Source organism: Centroberyx gerrardi, chromosome 2 (assembly GCF_048128805.1).
Source record: "Centroberyx gerrardi isolate f3 chromosome 2, fCenGer3.hap1.cur.20231027, whole genome shotgun sequence".
Taxonomy (NCBI): domain Eukaryota; kingdom Metazoa; phylum Chordata; class Actinopteri; order Beryciformes; family Berycidae; genus Centroberyx; species Centroberyx gerrardi.
The window spans coordinates 14,501,196-14,523,058 of NC_135998.1; the positions used below are offsets into that span (position 1 = coordinate 14,501,196).

The following is a 21,863-nucleotide window of genomic DNA, read 5'->3' on the forward strand; positions in this document are numbered from 1 at the left end:
CTGCTTTGAGCTGCTGATACATTCTGGTGCTAATGCCATAAAGGCTAACGATGTCATAATACTGCCAAAGAACTCTTAACCGTACAGCTCTATCTATCTATCTATCTATCTATCTATCTATCTATCTATCTACAGTGTTTCCCACAGAATTCGAATGTACTTGTGGTGGTAGGTGGGTTGGCAACGGGGGTGGGGGGTGGGGGGTGGGGGGGTTGGGTTGAGTGCCTTTTTATTCTTGTATTCTCTTATATTGTCAATATATAGGCTAATATCAATAAAGGATCCCACTACCTGGATGGCTGAAAAAATATCTGATGTACTCCATTTTAAATAGTTCCATTTTTTGTCAAACAAATAACTAACCTGTATATATCTAAAGTACTTTGTGTCAAAGATAACATAACTTAAAAATATAAACAGTGCTACACTGTTCTGTTTGTTGTTGCTTTTGTCTACAAGGTGAAGAATAGAAATGAGACTCCTTTTACAGAGAAATCTGCTTTTCTGCCCCTCTGCCCTGCTACATCTCTCTCTGCTGTCAGTCTCTCCTGTATCTTTACATCGTTACATTACAGCCTTTGATATTATTATCTGCTCTGTTTTACTGCTCAGCAGCTCCTCTGGTCCAGACTGTCCTGCTCCTCCTCAGGACGAGTCCTTTTCCTTCTATGAAAATATTTTTTAATATTAATCTGGATTGAGGGAGCAAACATTCAGAGTCAGAGCTAAAAAGTTAATATGAATGTTATCAGTCCACTCAGTGGATACTGACTAGCAGCTAGGCTATACAGCGTGCTAATCTCGGAAACTCAGCTGTATTCCGAGTAACGTTAACTGTTAGTTCTTCTTTTCGGGAATTCAGTCAGCCGTCTTCTTGGCATGGAAAAAAAATATCCCTCACGTGTGTGCAGTGGGAGGCGAACAGACGGGTCCGGTGAGAGAGCGAGTGAGCGAGAGAGAGAGAGAAAGAGGGAGCGAGTGAGCGAGAGAGAGAGAGAAAGAGAGAGCGAGTGAGCGAGAGAGAGAGAGAGAAAGAGAGAGAGAGAGAGAGGTCGCGTGGAGCAATTAGGGGCTGAGCGAATCAATGCGCTACACGCAGTTTTACGATTATATAGTTTAATATAAAGTTTTCTGTATGTGGGAAACCCTGGAGGGGTAGAGCAAGGGGAGATTGTCCACTAGTTAATCGATCGCGGATGGCGTCGTTCTCTCGGACGGATAAAAAAATAAAAATAAAAAATGCTGAAATGGGTCGCCAAATATACTTTGGCGGCCGTTAATATACCTGGGCGGCCCGCCCAAGTAAAGTCTATGTGTGGGAAACACTGATCTATCTATCTATCTATCTATCTATCTATCTATCTATCTATCAATCAATCAATCAATCAATCAATCAATCAATCTATCTATCTATCTATCTATCTATCTATCTATCTATCTATCTATCTATCTATCTATCCATCCTTCTATTAATCTGATAAATAAATGGATCTACTTATTTATTTATGTTAACCCCCCCTCTCTTTTTTATTATTTTTAAAAAATGGGGCATATCAGTATATATTGAAGATTGAGGTGGGTCTGATTTTATATTTGGAATGATACAATAGCTATTTTCAAACACATTATACATTTGGATTTTCTATGGGCTCAAGGGTTCAGGTTTGCAAATGGTGGGTTCATAACCACAAAATGAAAAGGTGCTGAGGGTTCCCCCAAATCAATTACATAGACCTGGGTTAGCCCTGCATACTCCCCATCCCCAGTTTCATCACAGGGGACAGTTATGATCCCGGCCTGCACCTTGCCTTCAGTCCAAACTATATGAATTAGGCAGCAGAGTGGCATTCAACTGGAAAGCCTAGGGTCAATCCTCCATAACAGCAAGGTCCCATCCTGTTGAAGTGCCTTTGATCAAGATGCTGAATGCCTTCAAGCTCCTGCGGTGCTGTTCTGTAGATAATCTCAATGTGGAGGAGGGCAAGCAAAAAGAGAATACCTCCTTAAGGAATAAATACAGTGTCACACAATACAGGTACCAAGAGAGTTCTCCAACAGGCAGGAACAGCCAATGAGATAGCAGTGGCGCCCTCTGAAGCTGGTTTAGTTGTAGGAAAATGGGAGGAAACCAGGGGGTGTGTCTTTGAAGCCAAGTCAGGCATGACAATGTTGCAGAAGTGTGAAGACCCAACACATGCTAATGGAAATGTAATGCCAGTAGAAGTGTAAATGAGTGAGTTACTTTGGCTATCATTTGCAAATTCAGTTAGAGACTTGCGCCTGAGATACCCCCAGTGCTTTAGTCAGTCAATTAAAATTCTAATCTTTTTAAACCCTAGTGGAGCATTTGGCACAGTACATCTATCGTCTCAAATGCTCTATAAAAAGATCAGAATTGATCAATCTACAGCATCTGATGTTAAGAAGGGCTGCGCTCTCTGCTATGTAGTGGCCTTTAGCCTGATTGGAATTTATCAAAATGTTGTTGTTAAAACTAATAGAATTAGAAGTAGCTATGGCTATACTTTTCTAAAACTTTATAAAATGGCAGTTTGATAGGCCTAAAATTACAAAGGATTTAGGGATCTAGGCTTGGAGAGGTTGAACTATTGCATGCTTAAAACTAGAGAGGAAAGTACCAGTGGCTAATGGGTCAGCTGATCAGCAATTTATTAAGATAAAGCAATGAATTGCTAGGATCTAATTGTATCAAATACAATTAGAGCAACATATTGGTCAAGTAGAGTGCTTTCACTTTAGATAACTTTCCTTTCTTGACTATTGATATTTTAAATTAATCTATACAATTAGAAAATATGTTATTGCCAAAAAGATCTGTGATTTAGATGTCACTCTTTATTTCACACCATTAAAATAAACCATATTAAAAGATACCTTAAAACTCTCACTTTTAGAATACTTTACTTTACATTTAAAAGGTTTTAGTTGTTTTTTTTATTACAGTAATATACTATGGGCAAACTTCCTGTAAAACTTACATCCTTACAACTTACACACATACTTGACATGGAGCAATGGGAACTTACATTACAGCACTGGCAGGTTCAGAATTTAGCAACTGTATAGTTCTTTAGTCAGTCAGCTCATCAGGCCATCTCTATGGACATTTTCAACTTATTAAAGAAGTGCTCATTGAGAGAGACTTTCCTCTATTAGTAACAATAATAAGGTTCACATAATGACGGTTTTGTATCTATAAGATGAAATTTATGAAAAAGAAACCCCTGTTAACAGTTGTCGAATTTTTTTTGGATGATATGAAGCTCAAAGGTGAAAATGGCCAATGTCTGTGTTATTTTTCTGCTTATAGTTCATGTCTGCAAACCCTCTGCTTGTCTGTGAACGAAATATTGCTATTGTTTTGTCTCCTACACTAAAAAGAAAGAAACAAAGAAAGAAAGAATACAAGCTTCACCAGGGATGGTAATGTCTACAGCAAGGAGGTTCTTACATGAATGACGCGTGTGCCATGTGATTACTAACAAAGAGTGTTAATCTACTAAGATATAAACTTTTCCCTGCATTTCGATTTCAGCCACTAATGACGGCAGAATGATGCCCACTACCTAATGAGTGACAGTGCCAGCGCCCTAGCACTGTCAGTACACTAGTACTGTCAAATTTGAAAATAATTATATCTGTTTTAATCCGATAATTTTAAATACGTTAGTATTTAACCGTTGGGGCGGGTCTGTGGCTCTGTCGACGTTGGGCGAAAACGGAAGTGGGGGTGGTGTATATCTTGTTCAAGTTGTGTTGCTCTTGGTTTCCATCTAGTCGGTTCTCGGGATATCAAAACAAACACGGCAGACACAAGTAGCTAATGTCACCGTAAGCTGCTGCTGCTGCTAACGTACGCAAACGTTAACGTTAGTTGTTTATCTGTCGTGTAAACATGCTGTTGAAATCATGTTGCATCTACAGCATTGGAATATTTTCTATATTAATTTTAATTGCGGGAATCTCGTTGGTCTTGTCTAATGTGTTTCCACATTTCCTGCACTCTATGGTTAAAAAGGTAAGCGAAAGCTAGTTTCCCTCTCAGACTAATTTACTCACTGCTAGATGTTTTGGCGACAGCTAATGTTAGCTAGCCTGACACGTTCTGCCACCGAATTAGCTTGTTTAGATTGTAGTTGACAGCTGTTCGTTTATCACGTAAAGATGACTTTCTGAAGTTGAATGATCTAACGTTACAAATCATGCCAGGTCATGAATGCATGACTCAGTTGATGATTGATTAAAATGAGGTTGTTGAAAATGTGCTATTTCCACTGAGTCATAGGTCTTGTACGCTGCTTGTACGTTGTAACGTCATTATCTGCCAGTTCTTGGAAAAAGATTGCGTTTTCGTAGAATAATCATGTAGTGCAAAATAATCTGGAACAATTTATAATTAGTCAGCTTTCCGAACTAACTCGTCCACTGTTGTTCAGGTTCATTTAACGTGAAAAGAAAGGGAGAGGACATAACATAAGTGGTTATTTCACCATTGGCAGAAGGCATCTGCAGCATTGGGAGTGTTTGTCATATGATGTGACTGAGGCCAGCTCACTCATCTGTGTGGGATGAGTAACCGCTGCCCTTTGTCCCCAATAGGAAATGGTTTTGAAGAATGGCACAGAGGCATTTGGGGCCTGGGAGAATCCACCCCCACCTGTCTACATGCAGTTCTACTTCTTCAATCTGACCAATCCGCTGGAGGTGATGGATGGGGACAGGCCCGCTGTGGTGGAGATTGGACCGTACACCTACAGGTGACAGGAGTAGAAGGGCAAAACAAACAATAGCCTACTTTATACATTGCAATGCAAAACACATTTTGCTCGACAAAGGATTTAAGTCCATTAAGCTACCACAAATCCCTGCAGAATGTTTAAATATTGCAATTTTTTGAACTATAATCTTGACATGACAGATCAATGACCTTTGTCTTGGAGAAAGTTACTAAGTTATTTGAAAGAAAAGGTAGTTAAGACACTAGAAACGAAATTCCAATAGTACATTTAGGCCTATACCTACAGTACTATGTTGTTGGGAAAACTTCCAAACGGACCAGACTTTTTGATAGAGTATACCTCTAAAAGCATTAAAGTCAGACTCTTGACAGCATTCCAAAGTTTGTTTGGTTGCACATTTATTTTGAAAAAGCTATGATCTAAAATTCAATTCACTTAAATGTTCCAAGCACTTCACTCTGCAGAATGACATCTGCTCCCAGGGAATTAAAATAAATAAAATTCCTAACATATATTCTAACAAAAATACTGTTGTTTCAGTCCATAAATCAGTAGAGTCTTCCCTGTTAGTTATGGATTCATGCGGACTGCATGAACCTGAATGAAATGTACAGAAGTCTTAAACAACAGAAAAGGGGTTGATGTAAACCCGCCATAGAGTAGGACAGAGGTGCACTGATACCAATTTTTGAGAACCTGAGTAACGAGTACTTTATTATGGTAGACTGGTCTAAGTAGACTGGTGGATATGAGTACCAATCCGAGTACCACTCAACTAACCTTCATTCATGGCACCTAGCACTGGCCTGTTATAAAACAATTACAGGAACAAGTCCTTCATTTGATTAAAATATGTACTGAACATTGTATAACAATCCTCAACCAAATAAATAATAATAAAATGGAAAATGAGCAGAATGTTCTTTTTCACAAACAATGACATTTCAGCTTTTTTCCGTTGTTTCGCCTAACAATGTCAAGCCAGCCAGAATAAAAAATAATGCCTTCTGATCAAAATATCAGAATAAAACCCATATTAATTAAAATGTTTTGCAGTTTTCAGTAATACAAAGTACCTAAGTGAATATATTTAAGTGGGACACTATAGTCAATTAAAATTTAAATCCTGTTCACACCATATATTTATACCAACATTACCTTATTATTGTGTTTCAGAAGTGGGTTTTTCAAATTTCATGCTTTTCTTATGAAGGCAGCTTCAGGGAGCTGCTTTGCCTCTCAGCACTGCCAGACACCTCAGCTTGGCACGGCTGGCAGTTTGCTTCACTGAGATCAAAGAATCGCCCCACTGCAGACATTTTTCCTCCCGCCTAAAAGTATTCTAATGCGGCCAAGCACAGCTCATTAAAGTATCGGTAGAGGGACAGCTTCATTTGCCGATCTGAGTACGAGTACTTAGCTGGATTGGCTCCGATACTACAGATGCTGTTGGTGCAGAGTAGGGGTTCTCAAACCTTTTTTGGTCCGGGATGCAAAGGAGAAATTGAATGCCCTCACCCTGACTGGGCTTATGAAAACATTTTGCAACTCTTGTTACATGGGGGCCCACTAGAAATAAGCCTGTGATCCATTTATTGTCCCAATTCATAGTTGTAGAAATTACCCTGTAGAAGCTCATAGAGATGGTTCTCTCAGTTGGAAATTTGGTCTGTTTTAAAAGAAGCACCAAAGAGAGCACAAAGTTACTGAGTTAAGCTTACATTAAGTCAGTATAATTTACTTTTTTTTTTTTTTTTTACCATTATTTATCCCTGGAAAGATTTTACTTTGGATGCATGCTCTTTTTCTGCACTGAATTGCTTTACATTCATGCTGGTGTTGCACTACTCAATCACTACTCAATCTTTACATTCATACTGGGGGGTTGCACTACTCAGTCAGTCTTCTGTTGTTGATTTGATCACTGATCAGCTCAACTGGAGCATTTTGGGGCTTAACGGGGCACCTCATTGGGAATTGTTGAGGGAGGAGAGAACTTTCTGCTCCTAGACTTTCCAAGTCCATGGAGTTGAACCGGCAATCTGCCAACCACAATTCCATTTGTCTAATCTTTAGCGACTGTTGTCTCTAACAAATCCAGATACAGAGAGATAACCGGTGGTAGAGAAAAGCTAAATTTTATCTTTGGTGATAGAGAAGAGGGGTAAGGGTTAGAACTTTCAGAAATCCTGGTAAATGGCTCAAAACAGCTGTAGGCGTTGCACAACAACCGCAGTGATGTGGTTTTGGTCACATTATTCAGTGAGGAAGGAAAATGAACTCAAATAGAACTCACACAGCCGCTGTACTTCATTCTTTAAACCCCTTTTACACTTTAAAATTCATGAAGCCTAATGTGACTTTTTATTAGAGATCATAAAATAACAGCCTTCATTTCCTCAGTCAAAGGTGTAAATGTATAATTGCAAGGTTCTTGGGATAGGGTTAGGGTTAGTTTCCGTGAAGTTTCCATGGGAAACTGCGTAAAGGCTGTGCATTCTGAAAAATAATGATTATAAACAAGTATATAAACAAGTGGACTTTTGAGCTTTTAAAAATTTCAATAACTATATAATCCTTGACCAAACCAGCTTGACATTTTTGAGTGGGACTTTTGGTAGCTGATGGGAAATAATGTAAGTTTGTAATTTTAACCACTGTGCCCCAAAGTCACAATATGACACTAACCTTAGGTACCCACGCTTTCACCCATATAATGAAGCCTCATAGGAGTATACCTGACCATATCTGTCGCTGATATGGTCTGGTTTATCAAATAGAAAGAGGCCTTTGTCAATCCATGGTTCCATGAGCTTATACTAGGAGTGGGCAGATGCTACAAAATTTTGATCAAATTTAGAACCTATTAAGTCATCCTACACAAAGTCACTTAGGTTAACGTTGTATCTCACATCATATTTTTTCTCTTAAAATGTCTCTCAGCACTATGACCTAGAAAATGTGCATGGGTTGGTAACCGTGAGCTTTGTTATTTTGAGAAATTGTCATGTCTAAACTATCCAAAATTAACGTTCAACTTTACTCCAGTTGACTGTCATGTTTTCTTACACAGGGAGTACCGGCCTATGGAGCAAGTCAACTTCCTGGATAATGGCACCAAAGTAGCAGCTGTCAACACTAAGACCTACATATTCCAGCCTAACATGTCCCGAGGCCCAGAGAGCGACCTCATCAGGACAGTCAACATCCCCGCCATGGTGCGTCACAGAAACTGATCAACAAATAACCAGGGTTGAGTGGTAGCGTGTTACTGAATCACAGTAATATTGCCCAGTAACAAGTAGTGTAACGCATTACTGTTGACATTTTAGTAATAATATAACTGTTTCCAATCAAAATAAGTATTCTTAAATGTTTGTTAACGACTTACCCTGATTTGTCATAGTTAGTCATGGTCTTCTCAGTTGACGTGGGCGCACACTGCTCTAGCCCAGATGATAAATGGCAGAAAAGTTTACTTTGTTCAGACTGAATTATTCTCCCTACTTTGATCTTACTGAGCAACAACATTGGATATCACCGATATTTGGTTTCCCTGAGTATTCACTCACTCATTATGAGATGATTTTTGGCAAGACACAAGACAATAAAAGGAATGTCAAAAATAATATGTCTAATATATTATGTTCATCATGTTTAGCTATCTGTCATATTTATCATCTTTGTGATGTTTTTAATATTTTCAACTTCCAGGATTCCACCAGTAATTAATGAAAATAACCTGAAAAGGGAAAATAAGTAATTTAATGTTACAGTTCATAATTTTGTTGTTATCTAATAATCCTCTGTTCATCGTAGTATTTATAGTTGTTGTACATTATGCAATGTGTACAACTCCCTTTTTACTACTATAATAATCTATCAATAACGAATCAAGCACAACATTGTTTCTACTTCTGTAATATGTGTGCTGTCATATAGGTTTTTTTCGATGGTACTATGAAAGTAAATGATTTCTCTTATTCCCTGATCCCTTTAAGGAACTCATGAGATATACTGCTTTACACAGGGTTTTTATTTATTTATTTTTTGTTTGTTTTTGTCTAACGTCCCTTCCTTCCTCCTTCCTGGTAGACGGTGATGGAGAGATTCAAGGACCAGCCTTTTATGGCCAATCTGATCTCTGCCTACATGAGGTCCAGTAATGAAGCCCTGTTCACCACCCGGACAGCAGGAGAGCTGCTGTGGGGATACGAGGACGGCCTCCTCAAGGCTCTTAAAGTCTTCCAACCTGACCTGGATGATGTCGTTGGGCTCTTTTACAAGGTCTCATTTACACAAATACATGCAAATACATGCAAATACTGTGAACAGGCTGGAAGATTGGGGGAAGAATGGGCCGCTAATAGTACCAAGAATTGCGTATCATTTGCAACCGCTATTTGCTCCGTCTCAAGGACCGATTCACAAAAGATATTGCGCTAATGATATGCCAGCGCAAACACGCCCATAACCTGTTGCAACTGAGTGCAATTTGCCCCTGTTTTGCGTCCGATTGCAATTATCAATGTGGCAAAATATAAATGTTGCCTTTGCGCCAAGAACACAGTAGGCAGCACAATGGCAGAGAGAAAGAGAAACATTTTTAGACCGCGAGCTGCAAGTCCTGACAGACGAGGTGCAGAGGCATTACTCAAAACTTCAGGCATGAAACCATATTTGGGATTTAATAACCCAGTCTGTCAATGCCGTTGGTGTTTCCAAACGCACACCTTCAGACTGCAAAAGAAGATGGTATGATTTGAAGCAGAGAACAAAGGAGAAAATATCATTCAATGCCTCACAAGCTTCACAAACGGGCGGAGGTCCACCTCAAGAACAGCCTTTAAACAGCATTGAAGAAATTGTGCAGTAAACTCTCCAGAACGAACAAGTTCTTGGCCTGGAGGAGGGAATTGACACAGGCGAGTTTGTCATTGCATCTCACTGCATCCCAAAATATGAGCGGAGCTGTCCATGGTGTTGAATCTTTAGGCCAAAATAAGGCCCACTGTGCTGACTAGTGAGATAAGTGAAAATATTTTCAGAGTGAGAAATTGAGTTGTATTGATTGTTTGGTTGTACTGATTTATTTGCTTTTGTTTGTGAAGCAATCTGTGTTAAAGTTCTATAGTAATAATAATAATAATGTCAAAATATTATTTACAGACTGTATTTACAGACAATTTTATTTTTTAGGTCACACAAAGGTGGAATTGTTGCAGAGACATTTCAATTCAATTCTCAGTTAAATCAACAAGTGATATTCTCCTTACAATCACTGCTGCCATGATCACTGGAAAGTCTGGGTGACACCCCTTATAAATGCGCTTCTATTACCACCAACTCTCTGAAGACACTAATAATTTCACTCTAACTGCGTGTGGCAATTAGCGCCGATCTTTGTGAATTGGACTGTTTTTGCAATGAGGCTCATTTGCATAGAAAGGGGCCAATTTTGCGCCAAATGTATGCATATTACCTAATTTAAATACGTGCAAATAGCACAGAGCACCGAGACGCTATTTGTGTGGCAGCGCAGTTAGCGGTGCATTTCACCCTTTGCGAGTGCTTTGTGAATTACAGAGTTTCTTTTTGTCTTATTTGCACAGGTTTAGCGTCAGCAAAAGCCGCGCAACCTTTTGTGAATTCGCCCGTCAGAGTCATGATGGCATGATGTTTGTGCTGGTCAAAAGATTGTATGACTAAAATAAGTAGAAATTTGGGGGTACATTTTATTTTACCAGTCCATTCAGATTTCTGTAGTTTTGTCATAAATGTTGATTTTGTAAAAACACTATTTTATTTTCATTTACTGTATTAACTTTTTAAATTAGGCCTTATCTTTAACTGACTGCGGATTTATGGTATAAGCCAAAATGTTCTTTACACAGTTATTGTCGTAGAGTTTATATGATATCCATAAATTGGTACAAAAGAAACAGTCAGATAATTTTACAGAAACCATTCTAAAATAAAAGAAAACCTAGAGTTTCAGATTGAATGTATCAGGTTGGGCATACACCACAATTTTCTTTTGCTTTGTTATGAGAGAGCTGTTTGTTCACATTGTTTCTGTTCTTGTTTCTTACAGGCCAACGCTACCAATGACGGAAATTATGTGTTCTTCACTGGCCAGCAAAACTACAAGGACTTTGCTAGAGTGGATACATGGAATGGTGAAAGGTAATTGTGTCAGAGACTTTTGAAATCCCCCCCCCCCCCCCCCCCCCACCAACACAAAGTGATAGACCTATCTCTTGTTTTGTAAATCCAGTCAATGGGAATCATTGATCAATCAATTTCAATGGATAAGGGTTGGCACAAACGATTCTAGGGATTGGGTAATGTGAAGTAGTAATGTGATCAGGGCTTGTTTCATCATGCTTGATAACCTTGATCAAGGTGTTGAAGATGTAGGACAATGGCTAAGGGAAAATGATTAAGGGGGCGTTGGGCCTTCTAAATGCCTGACATGGAGGTAGTAAATCACTGGACCAGGGTAATAAATGATAAATTAATATAAAATACATGCATTCATATTGTCTGTATTTTTTTTCCTTATGCATGCAGGTCACTGGACTGGTGGACGACTGATGAGTGTAATATGATCAATGGAACCAACGGAGCTTCTTTCCATCCAGTCATCAGCAAGGACGAGACGCTCTACATGTTCTCCTCTGATCTATGCAGGTGGGTGGAGGAGTGAACTGTTCCCCTGAGGGCTGACACCCACACTGCGGGATGATAAAATGAGTCCATGAAGTATTCTAGAGAAGTAGCAAATGTATATGTTTATGTTCAGAATCAGAATCAGAATCAGATTTATTTTCGCCAGGTAAATTTTCACATACTAGGAATTTGACTTGGTGAGGTTGGTGCAGTGCAATATACAGACATTTAGACAGACAAACAAGCAGCAATCAAGCTTTACAAGTTGAATTTAAATATAAGAAGTAAAGAAAGAAGAGATTCCTGAATACCCAATCCCCAATACAGTATTATTATTGTTATTATATTATTGTTATAAATATGTTTATATGAAGCTACAGGCAGTGTCATGCTGATATAATATTTACAAATCTGCCTGATAGACTAGTAGTTTAACAGCTCAAAAAAACGGTGGCAGATGAGCCTCTATAGTTGTCCACAGAATTAGTTTGGGTCTTGTGTAAGTTATTTTTACAATGTGGGTCACCAGAGAAAAGACACTGCAAACTGCTGGTGTGGGGTCAAGCCCCCTTTAAGCTGATGTGGGGTTGGTTTGCATTTCCATTCACTAATGTCTAAGGTTAAGAATTTAGCTCTGAAAACTGTATTCTATTCAATGGCTTTGCACAACAGCATATTAACTAGGTAAAACCAGCTATATAAAAGTTGTTCTGGACACACTTTTGTTTGGTTTGCTTGTTGAACACAGTTGGTGAACACATGAAACTAGTTTCAGCTTGGTGCGATTTGGTGCTTCCTCTTTCACTGACCATTGTTTTTTCCGGTCTGAGCTACATGGCTGGAGTTAGCTGGAGAAACCGCTATCCCCTTAATCATCCTAAGAATGTCTTCCTAAGCCTTTCCCTCAGCATTATTCAGGTCTGGATAGGATACCGATTTAGCCTGGCTGGTTGCATGACTGGCTAGTGTTAGCCTCTTGAATGAGGCCAATGTTAGCTTACTACTTGTTTAGTGCTTCAAACAACTAACTTCAGCTCTCTGGTTGTTCATACATCAGAACAGATCATAAAACTTTAAGCTAAAGTCCAAGTAAATGCTGAGTGATGTGGTGAAAAGGTTGAAAGCAAACGTTTATGAGGCTGTTTCATGTCAAAGTGTTTGTGCCATGCAGGTTTTCAATTAATCAGCTTACCACTAAGCTCATGTACAAGATTGATGTGAACCCTCCATCTCACAGACTGCTTTTTAAACTTTACAGTTTTGTTACACATTCACCTTTACAGAATTGATTTGTCCCCAGGCTCCACTAAATGAAACCCTAGCAATAAGAGAAAATGTGCAACCCTTAGGATCCTTTAGATAAGAGAGCCAGGGAAAAAAGGCTCCACCATCTCAATATTAAAACCATGAGTTATTACAAAATAGTTTAAAGTGTAGCACATTGGTCTGATAAGAGTCTTAACTCTTTCAAAAAAACCTGTGTTAATTTAAGGTTATTGCACCCGTCTTTCCCCATTTTCCACTTGCAGAACAGATTGGTGTTAACACTGACCGCAATAAAACATCTCTGTAAAGTTAAGGGGCTTGCAAGAAAATGTAATTACATTTTTAGGAATGGGAATAGGCAGACTAGGCCTAGAACTAGGTGAGTAGGGTATGTGTGTAGTTTGCAACATGGCTTGATCTAGGCCATGCCATTGACTCAGTGACCCCATGAATTGCAAAATGTCCCGCTGTACTTTCCTAGATCAGCCACATTGCAAGGGGCAGCACCATAGTGCCATGACAATATGGCTGTGACCTTAGAATGATCATTTAAGATAGAAATATAAGAAAAAGAAATGGGAGAAGTAACAGTTAAGAAGAGGAAATTTTGTTTTAACTTCAGGATAAGAGCACATTGGTGGGACTAGAGGAGAAATATATGGGAGTAGGGACAAGGAAAGGTGAGGAAGGGATGAGTTTAGAGAAGTTGTGGGTTGTGTTGACCAAGCCTAGCAATCCAATAAAAAGAAAGAACAGAACGAGCTCCAGACTGACACCCGGGGGACCCCAGTGGAGAGGGTGCACAATGATCACTGTGTCCTCTTCCATGAAGAGTGCAGCCTGAGAGATCTCCAGGTCAGCAACGGTGGCATAGAGCATCAGGTGGTAAAGGCAGGAGACAGTAGTAGGAGGATGAAGACTGAAGAGAGACAAGCAGCTCTAGTGGAACAGAGTGCTTCCATGACAACGACCATGCAAAGTCTCAGTAGAAAGGGACTGTCCTGAAGCCAAACTGGTTGGTGTCCAACAGTCTATTTTGAAAGAATTGATACAGCTAGTTAGAGGCAGCAAGAGTTTTTGGAATAAAAGGAAGGCATAATACTGGTCTTCTTTGTGTTTTGACATCAGATTGGTCGAAGGTAGGTTTCTTGAGAAACGGAATAGCTCCAACTGACTTAAAGGCAGAGGGTAGTCAGGAAACAGTGATGGTCTAGAAGAGGGGCTAGCGTATGGGGTTGAGTGGACAGGAGGTAGATGTCTAGTAGGTGTCCAGATTTTTCGGTCTGATTTAGCAGAGATTAACCTGCATATCCAACTCTATTTCCAAGGTCGCTGTATGCGCTGTATGAGGAGGATGTGAGTGTGAAGGGCATCCCCGGCTACCGCTTCGTTCCCCCCAGCAAGGTGTTTGCCAATCTGACTGTGAATCCAGACAACGCAGGCTTCTGTGTCCCTGCTGGAAACTGCCTGGGGTCTGGCCTGCTCAACGTCAGTGGATGCAAACAAGGTGGGCAGTTGATTAAGCATTTGCTATTTATTGAAAGACACATTTTTTTTAATCAGTTTTGTATTGTATCACAATTGCAAATGGTCGTGGGAATGCTGTTTCATAGTGAGGAAAAAGCACAGTCTTGATTCTTGACAGGAGCTGTTGTTTTTCTCTTTATGAACCTGCTCTGTGTAATATCTTCCATAGTATTATCTTAACTGTATCTTTTGTCTGTTTAGGTGCGCCGATCATAATGTCTTCACCACATTTCTACCAGGCAGATGAGAAATATGTTCAGGATGTATTTGGCATGAAGCCTAACAAGGAGCAGCACCAGACTACCATTGACATCAACCCGGTAGGACTTATGAATTTGCTTAAACATACTGTAGTTCTGTGGTGACTGTATTGGTGGGTGTGGCACTCTCAAGCCTTCCTTAGAATACTCTCTTCTCTCTTCTCTTCTCATGTATCCTAGCTATTTTTGTAGACAAAGTATATTGAACAGATGTGTTCTCATAATTTTCTTCCCCCAGATAGTTTGCCAACTGATGTTTTCTCTTCTGATCATTTTAGGATAAAATTTAGACTACATTTCATTTTAATGTTATCGTTTTACTGTTAAGTTTTACTTTATCCCCTCATTTGGTTTGTATTTTCAATACTTACATGTAGAAAATTGAGTGACAGTGTGGGGAGCAGTTTTTAAGACAAAGGGTATAACCTTTCTGGTCAGGGAGACAGTTGGCTTTCACATTTACCACTAGATGGTGAACTATCCCAACATTGCAACAGCTAGCTTAATGGTAATAGATGGAGGCAGAGGGTTTTTTACACCGTAGTTAAAAGTTAAAGCAGTGGTATGTGGTACAGAGCAGACACCAAAGATAACAGCTCTAAAAGCTGTTATCATATGTAATAATATCTTGTAACCTGGGTTGAGCCTGGGGTCAACTTGTGATAAAGAGGAGCATAGTGAAAAACTACTGATTTCAGAGACACAATTAAGGCCCAGATATCTGTACACATATCAGGATGTGTGGTTACCATTTGGAGACTAATTCCTGCAGATATAGGCTACCTGTTATTAAGTAGCAAATTTGTACTGCAAAAGAGCCATAGAGCCATTTTTTCTGTGATTCAGCATCTACTTTAATAGACGACCCACCTCTGGTTTCGTTAAGTTATGCAATGTTTTGTGTTGGTAGTGGTTGCATTCCTGCATTGCCTATTTGCATTCCAAAAGCATAGACCTAATTACATGCAAAAACATAAAAATCCATCTGTGATGGATTACCTTACTCAGGCATTTTTCAAGTTTGTGGAAGATGTTTTTCATACCACACGAACATGAATGGCAGTGAATGGCTTCTAGAACAACAAAAGAGAGTGTGCAGATACCGATAAGAATTATGTAAAAGACAGTTAGAAACAATGAGCGCAAACTTAAAGATATCGAAATATGTGTTAACTTGGAAGTGCTGAACATCGTCACTGGTAAAAAAAAATATATAAAATACCAAAATTTACCATGACAAGGAGATTTTGGACATTGTGATATATTATAGTAAAAATGCATGTAAAAATATGTAAAAATGTATGGCCAATAATATTTTGTCCACCCCTACGTGCAACCTGTCACACACACCACTTCACTTGCACCATATACTGGCGGTGGCATCATAAGTTGAAAGCAGTCTTTGAACCCAGTAGACGGTACTGTTTTTGTCTTTGCACCTTCCTTCTATAATTTATTGTCACCTCCACATCTCCACTGTATGAGATTATTGATTCTGGTCAAAGTCCTTTGACTTCTTACCATCATAAAACCTGCTGCAAGTGACTGTGGTCTTTTATAACTACTGCCAGGGTCTGTTTTTGATTCTCACTTGGGCCACCCATACTAAAAATGTATGCATTTATGTTTTCTAAGAGTGTCCAATAAAAGGTATGTGTAGGTTGGTATGAGAAGCTTTCAGATCATTTCTGCAAACCAGGCTCATACATACTTTTACTGCACAGTGACTGAGTTTGAATGATCAAAATACATTGGAGCATGCAGATCTTGAACATATCATGCAGAGTCTTGATATCATATGATGCTGGTGCTGAATATGCCAAATAATCATTGTAGGCTAAAATGGGCTAATCATGTTATTAAGTGAGGTGTGAGTTTTCTCCTCGGCTCACAGGTATAGTACTACACTCAGGTCAGCACTGTTAGTTTATAGACTGTTCCTAACATAGTTGTATTTCTGTGTTCCAGCTGACAGGGATACTCCTGCAAGCAGCCAAGAAGCTCCAGGTCAACGTCTATGTCGAGCAAATCCCCACCTTCAGGTAATCAGCTCTTGACCTAATCAGTCGCTTATTAAAGACTATTCATTGTTTAGAGCTACTGTTCAGTCACTGATGTTCTTCGATTGAAAATGTCTCCTCTGTGTATTGAAAAAATGCTCATTTCATTTTGTTTATAATATATGATTCTTTTTTTGTTGTTGTTTTAGGTTAAATAGGGTAAACAATCTTTCCTTTACTGCCACTATGCTGCAATGTCATTATGCTGCAACAGCATTTGCAGTAAATGCTATTGTGACTTTATTTTGTTTTTTGGAAACCCTACTATGTCATCACACTGGGTTACTGGTAAAATTAGGATGCAATTACTGTATGACTACTGAACTCTGAGGTGGATGACTGTAACAGAATTGTAAATCTGTTGTGCCGTCGTCAGCATTATTACTGGACTTTTGGACAGTCCAGCTCCCTTGCTGTGTTTATAGTGGGCATTCTAAATGATAAATATAACAACATCTTAGGTCCGGATCTAACAATACAGCTGTCACTACCTGTCCTTGCTACCAGTGTGACTTGGAACTATTTGTACACACGGTCATTTAAAGAAAAACAAAAACAAAAAAATATTCTACAAATGCTGCTTATTCCTGTTAAAGGCTGAGCTGATGAAGACTGTGATATACAGTTGGTTTGACTACTGTTGACAAAATGCACTTATTGTAAGTCACTTTGGACAAAAGCGTCTGCTAAATTAGTAATGTAATGTAATGTAATGTACACTATATGAAACCACTCCACCATATGCCCAAAATGTTTTTGGTGTTACACAGATGATCTGTTTTAAACTGGTGATAACCGGTGCTGTTATTACTGTATGAACATTCATCTGTCTCTCTTTGCCATTTATTCACTGATTCATAATAATAATTAACATAAAAATGAAATAAGAAAATCAATATGAATAATTCTGTTTTCTTTCAGCCAAACAGGAAATGTGAGGACAGTGGTCTTCCCTGTGCTTTATCTCAATGAGGTACAGACATTTTACACACACACCATTGTTGTCAAGCTTGTCACAACTTGCTACCTTATCAGTAATCTTCTGAACTCTAGCTTGCACCCAGATCATAAACTCCCCTCTACACACCGCATCCAAAGCCAGATCACTCGCCATAATGAAACGGGGAAAGAAGTTTATTCATTTTTGAAGGGGTTTCCTGTACTTAAAGGAGAGGATCAGTGTCATTTAGAGTTAGAGCCCATTTACTTCTGTCAACGTCTAGTTTAAGTTTCCCCCAATGCATGCTGTATGTAATTAGATTTTTTGAACATTTACATATTTAGTCTTTTTGAAAATACAGACTTTACAGTGTCAAACCTAGCTTGAAATTAACTACTGTCCCATCTAACAAACATGGTCCAAATAAGAAGAAATGGATGTGAAAGTAAAGTTTGTAAGGTGACATGTTTCGATGGATTATTTCCTGCCAGGGACTTTCATTTCTTCTTGTGGGTGTCAGTTTATTGACAGTAAGCAAAGCGGAACGTAATGTGCGCACTGATATGAAAACACTCAACTCGGACCCAATGAAATGATGATAACACAGAAACTTCATGTTTACTGTGATGAATTATCTAGCTTGGGCAATTTTCCAGTCTGTGGAAGTTGTTTTTCATACTGTACAAGTACGAATGACAGCAAGTGGCTTCTTCTGAACAGAGGAAAACGAACCCTGATATCTCCAACTATGCTGAGTGTAGACACCAGCAGGAGTAATGTAAAGCAGAGGGGCAACGTAGACCGGTGGCACAAATGTAAAACAACACCAGTATTGTCCTTTTTTTAAATTCTGTGTTTGAACAGCACCTCTAACCTCGCTCTCCTGCCGTCTTTTCAGAGCGTTGTCATCGACGACCAGTCGGTCAAGAAGCTGCAGGTGGTCATGGCTGAGGAGAACATCGTGGTGAACATTCCGTTCATGCTGATTGGTCTAGGCATCCTTCTGGGAGGAGTCTTCATGCTTCTGATGTGTCGACAGAAGGCCCCTGAGGTGAGAGATTGAGATGTAACTGAATGGGTTTGTTTGGTCATGGAAAATGTGGAAGAGTCATGATGTTTTTTCAATCATGGAAAAGTTATGAAAAATACATGTCCAGACAGTTTTGCACATAGCGTGGAAATTTGTTGATTAATGTAACTGGTTAAAATTTAAACACCAAGCTTCTTCTGGTAGATGTGCTGTAGGTATAGGTATTTTCAGTACATCTCTAGAATACTTAAGCATTTATTTACATGCTTATTAGATGATATTTCAGTCTGGATATTTTGTTTTTCACAAACAGAGTCATACTGAGTGTTAATTTGGGGTCAGTGACAAGACCAAACAGAATCTGTTGTGTTAATCTTTTGTTTATATAAAAGCATTTATTATAGGAGTCATTAGGCCATTAGGCCACTGAACACACAGCTGGGTCAGGCTCTTTATCTTGTATAACGTGTGCTGGGGTTTATCAGTTTCTTAACACTAGCATTGTTTGTTCTATCGTAAGTTGATGAAGCAACAAACAAAGTGAATAACAAAGATCATTTTATTGCCCTGATATTGGGAAACAAAGACCATTTCTCAGTTGGCAACTCACCTCTGGGTTTTTGTTGAATAAACTCTATGTATCTATTTTTAGAGTTGTTTTTAAAGAATGTTTTGATGTAACATTTATGTTGTGTCTGGCCTCGTTTTTCAGAGCACTGCTGCTGAGCGACAGCCGCTGCTCAGGTCGTAGCACCGAACAGCAAGTGGAACTGTGGGGGAAGAGGAAGAGGACCGCTGTGCACGCATCGTAACTCATACAAATTCAGTGTGTCAAGGGTTCAATGAATCAGCAACTCTTATCTCCAACTCCAAGTACCAGTTTCCTTTCATAATCACATTTTCACCTTTTAATCTAGCTTTTAATCCTCTGTTTTAGGAAGAAAAGTGCAATGGATGGTGTCTTGTCTTTATTTTGTTTGTTACAGGGTTGAGGTTAATGCTCTCTAATCAAGTCAGATGTAATGAGGTTGAAATTCCTATTTTTATTACTAACGGTTTAACTGGATTTTTTATTTTAATTTCTGAAGTATGGGGTTTTGAATCAAATTAACTGCCTGAATTGAGTTAAAGCTGAAACTTAACTGGCCTAACAAAACTTTTTTGGATTGTTGGACTTTGGATTTTGGAGAGTCAGCTCTGAACTAGTGTGAGTGTGTGAGTGAGTGTGTGTGTGTGTGTGTGTGTGTGTGTGTAGGCATGAGACTGGGCCTAAAACTTATCACTAAGACTGTCCACACAGACCCTAACAAGTGATGAAGGAATGAATGATTGTAAAACTAACTAACCCAACTAGCCCGATTAACTGTATTTGGTGTGGTTTGATGCACAAGTCTGAGATATATCAGTGCATCAATGAGAAGAAACCCAACCATTTTATAGCCAAATTTCCTCTATAATCATTAGCTTTTTACACATTTTCTCCCAGTGTGAAGAATGAGCTGCTTGAATGATATGTGTGTGTAATGATGAGATCGTTCTGCTTTAATGTTATGTAATTTAATTCAGGTGTTTTCACCACTCGTAATGAATGTTTTGCTTTTATCACCTGGACAGTTAAAATATTTTTTCAAGTAAATCATGAGCGCATATTATATGCAGATTAACAGAAATGAATCAAATGGTCCTATTGTGTCAACAACATATCAGCAGCTGATCATATTTATGAGTTGGATACAACAGATATGGTTTGAGGACTGTCACTTTTAGAATTAATTCAGGAATTCAGAAATAAGAAATGAGTGATGGGTGTTGACAACATTAATAACAAAATCAGGTTGTGCAAAATGACTGCAGGCAGAATGGGGTTTTTCTGTCAATGTGATTAGTGTTATTGATTTCTTATTCTCATCCAACAGTTCTGTTCATTCACTTCTAAAGGTTCTTTGTTACCTTTTAGTGTCATGATCTGCAAGAAAGGAGCATTTAGACCCATTTCCACTGGCTAAAATTTGTCATTTTTTGTCTAGAAATGTTGCTCAGAAAAATGTTTTTTAAAGGTTTTGATATCTAGCAACGATTTCACAATTTCAAGTCTACACGCTTGTTTAGACTTTACTCTCAATCTCTCGGGTTAGATGCGGCTCTGAATCAATGTAATAATGTACAATGGTGTAATGGAACAGCCTCATTTTAAACAGCCAAATAGTATTTGTGTATTTTCTCCCTTTTTAGTCAGTTCTGTACTGTAAATTTTAGCTAACTGGCAAACTCAACAGTAGCAGTATAAAGGGAAACTTTTTACAGAGTGAGGGGGTGCAGACCACAGTGCAGTATTAGCTTGTTTTATATTTGAAAGCACAGATCTTGCCCAAATGAAGTAGCCTGTCTGCACTAATGATGATACATTACCTTTAATCTGTGATTTTTAATTCTCTGCAACTATACTAATAATCAAGTCACATTTTTCAGTCTGTGTACTCTATTATGCTTTTTACACTATTGATACATATCATCTCAAATAGAAAGTTGTGAAACACTGTTATTCAATTTACCACTTGGATTGCTGTTATACATGATGTTTTGTATAAATTCTGCAACTCTAAACAGCATTTCACCAGATTATTGTAGCAGTTAAAAAAAACAAGACTTACCTTTAAAGTTTTTGGAAAATAGCAAGCATCGCTTTTTGTTGGGATAGAGCTGATTATACCGTATTTCCTCTAATATTGGCACGAGCCTTTATTTACCTCAACTGCAGAGGGTACCAGGCCTTTATTGGAAGCAGGCATATATTAGAGACAGACCTTTATTTCTAATTCCCTCTGTTTGATAAGTATATTTGCTCATATTTTAGTACGAAGCCTCCTTGTTTTCTGATCTGCTTCTGTTGGGGTTCGTTAGGTAGCCGTTTTTTTGTTACTGCAATGCATTACGATAATTACGGTAATCGACGACAGCATGCTCCAGAGACTTCCGCCGGCCGAGCGGGCTAACAGTTACATTATATAACAGGCACCAGGAGTTTACCGGTATCCACCGTTGTTTTTTCCTTTGTTCTTTTCCCCAGCCTGTATTTGGGGCCGGCCTTTATTTGTTCATGTCGACCACGGCCCCGGCCATTATCGGAGACCCGGCTTTTAATTGACTACCGGCCACTATTAGAGGAAATACAGTATTACCATAGCATTTTACTGATTACTAAAATGCTATGGACTTCTTACTCAGCATTATACATAATGTCATTATGTCATGTCATTTTTGCTTTTTCAATATGCAATGTTCTACAGATATCACTGATTTCCCATATGTTATTGTTCTGGCCATTGTTTTATATGTAAAAAAGAATAA

The 21,863-nt window shown here is 38.8% G+C and overlaps 2 protein-coding genes across 2 annotated transcripts in view; one reads left to right on the forward strand and one right to left on the reverse strand.

Moving 5' to 3' along the window:
• The window catches only part of gnaz (guanine nucleotide binding protein (G protein), alpha z polypeptide), a 256,720-nt gene that overhangs the window by 125,144 nt on the left and 109,713 nt on the right, over positions 1 to 21,863 (reverse strand). The window lies entirely within an intron of this gene.
• scarb2c (scavenger receptor class B, member 2c) lies at positions 3,837 to 20,302 on the forward strand. Its single transcript, XM_071913510.2, has 12 exons — positions 3,837 to 4,039; positions 4,621 to 4,778; positions 7,834 to 7,978; positions 8,856 to 9,047; positions 10,855 to 10,946; positions 11,334 to 11,453; positions 14,027 to 14,205; positions 14,427 to 14,545; positions 16,454 to 16,527; positions 17,467 to 17,518; positions 18,384 to 18,536; positions 19,228 to 20,302. Exons 1-12 carry the CDS (start codon positions 3,917 to 3,919, stop codon positions 19,264 to 19,266), a joined length of 1,446 nt encoding a protein of 481 aa, XP_071769611.1. The 5' UTR covers positions 3,837 to 3,916; the 3' UTR covers positions 19,267 to 20,302.

Excerpts from the sequence above, each read along its gene's own strand:
- scarb2c (XM_071913510.2), top strand. The coding sequence starts at position 3,917 with ATGCTGTTGAAATCATGTTGCATCTACAGCATTGGAATATTTTCTATA. Across the intron at positions 7,979-8,855 it reads CAGTCAACATCCCCGCCATG|ACGGTGATGGAGAGATTCAA; the intron begins GTGCGTCACAGA and ends CCTTCCTGGTAG. Across the intron at positions 17,519-18,383 it reads CTGTGCTTTATCTCAATGAG|AGCGTTGTCATCGACGACCA; the intron begins GTACAGACATTT and ends CCGTCTTTTCAG.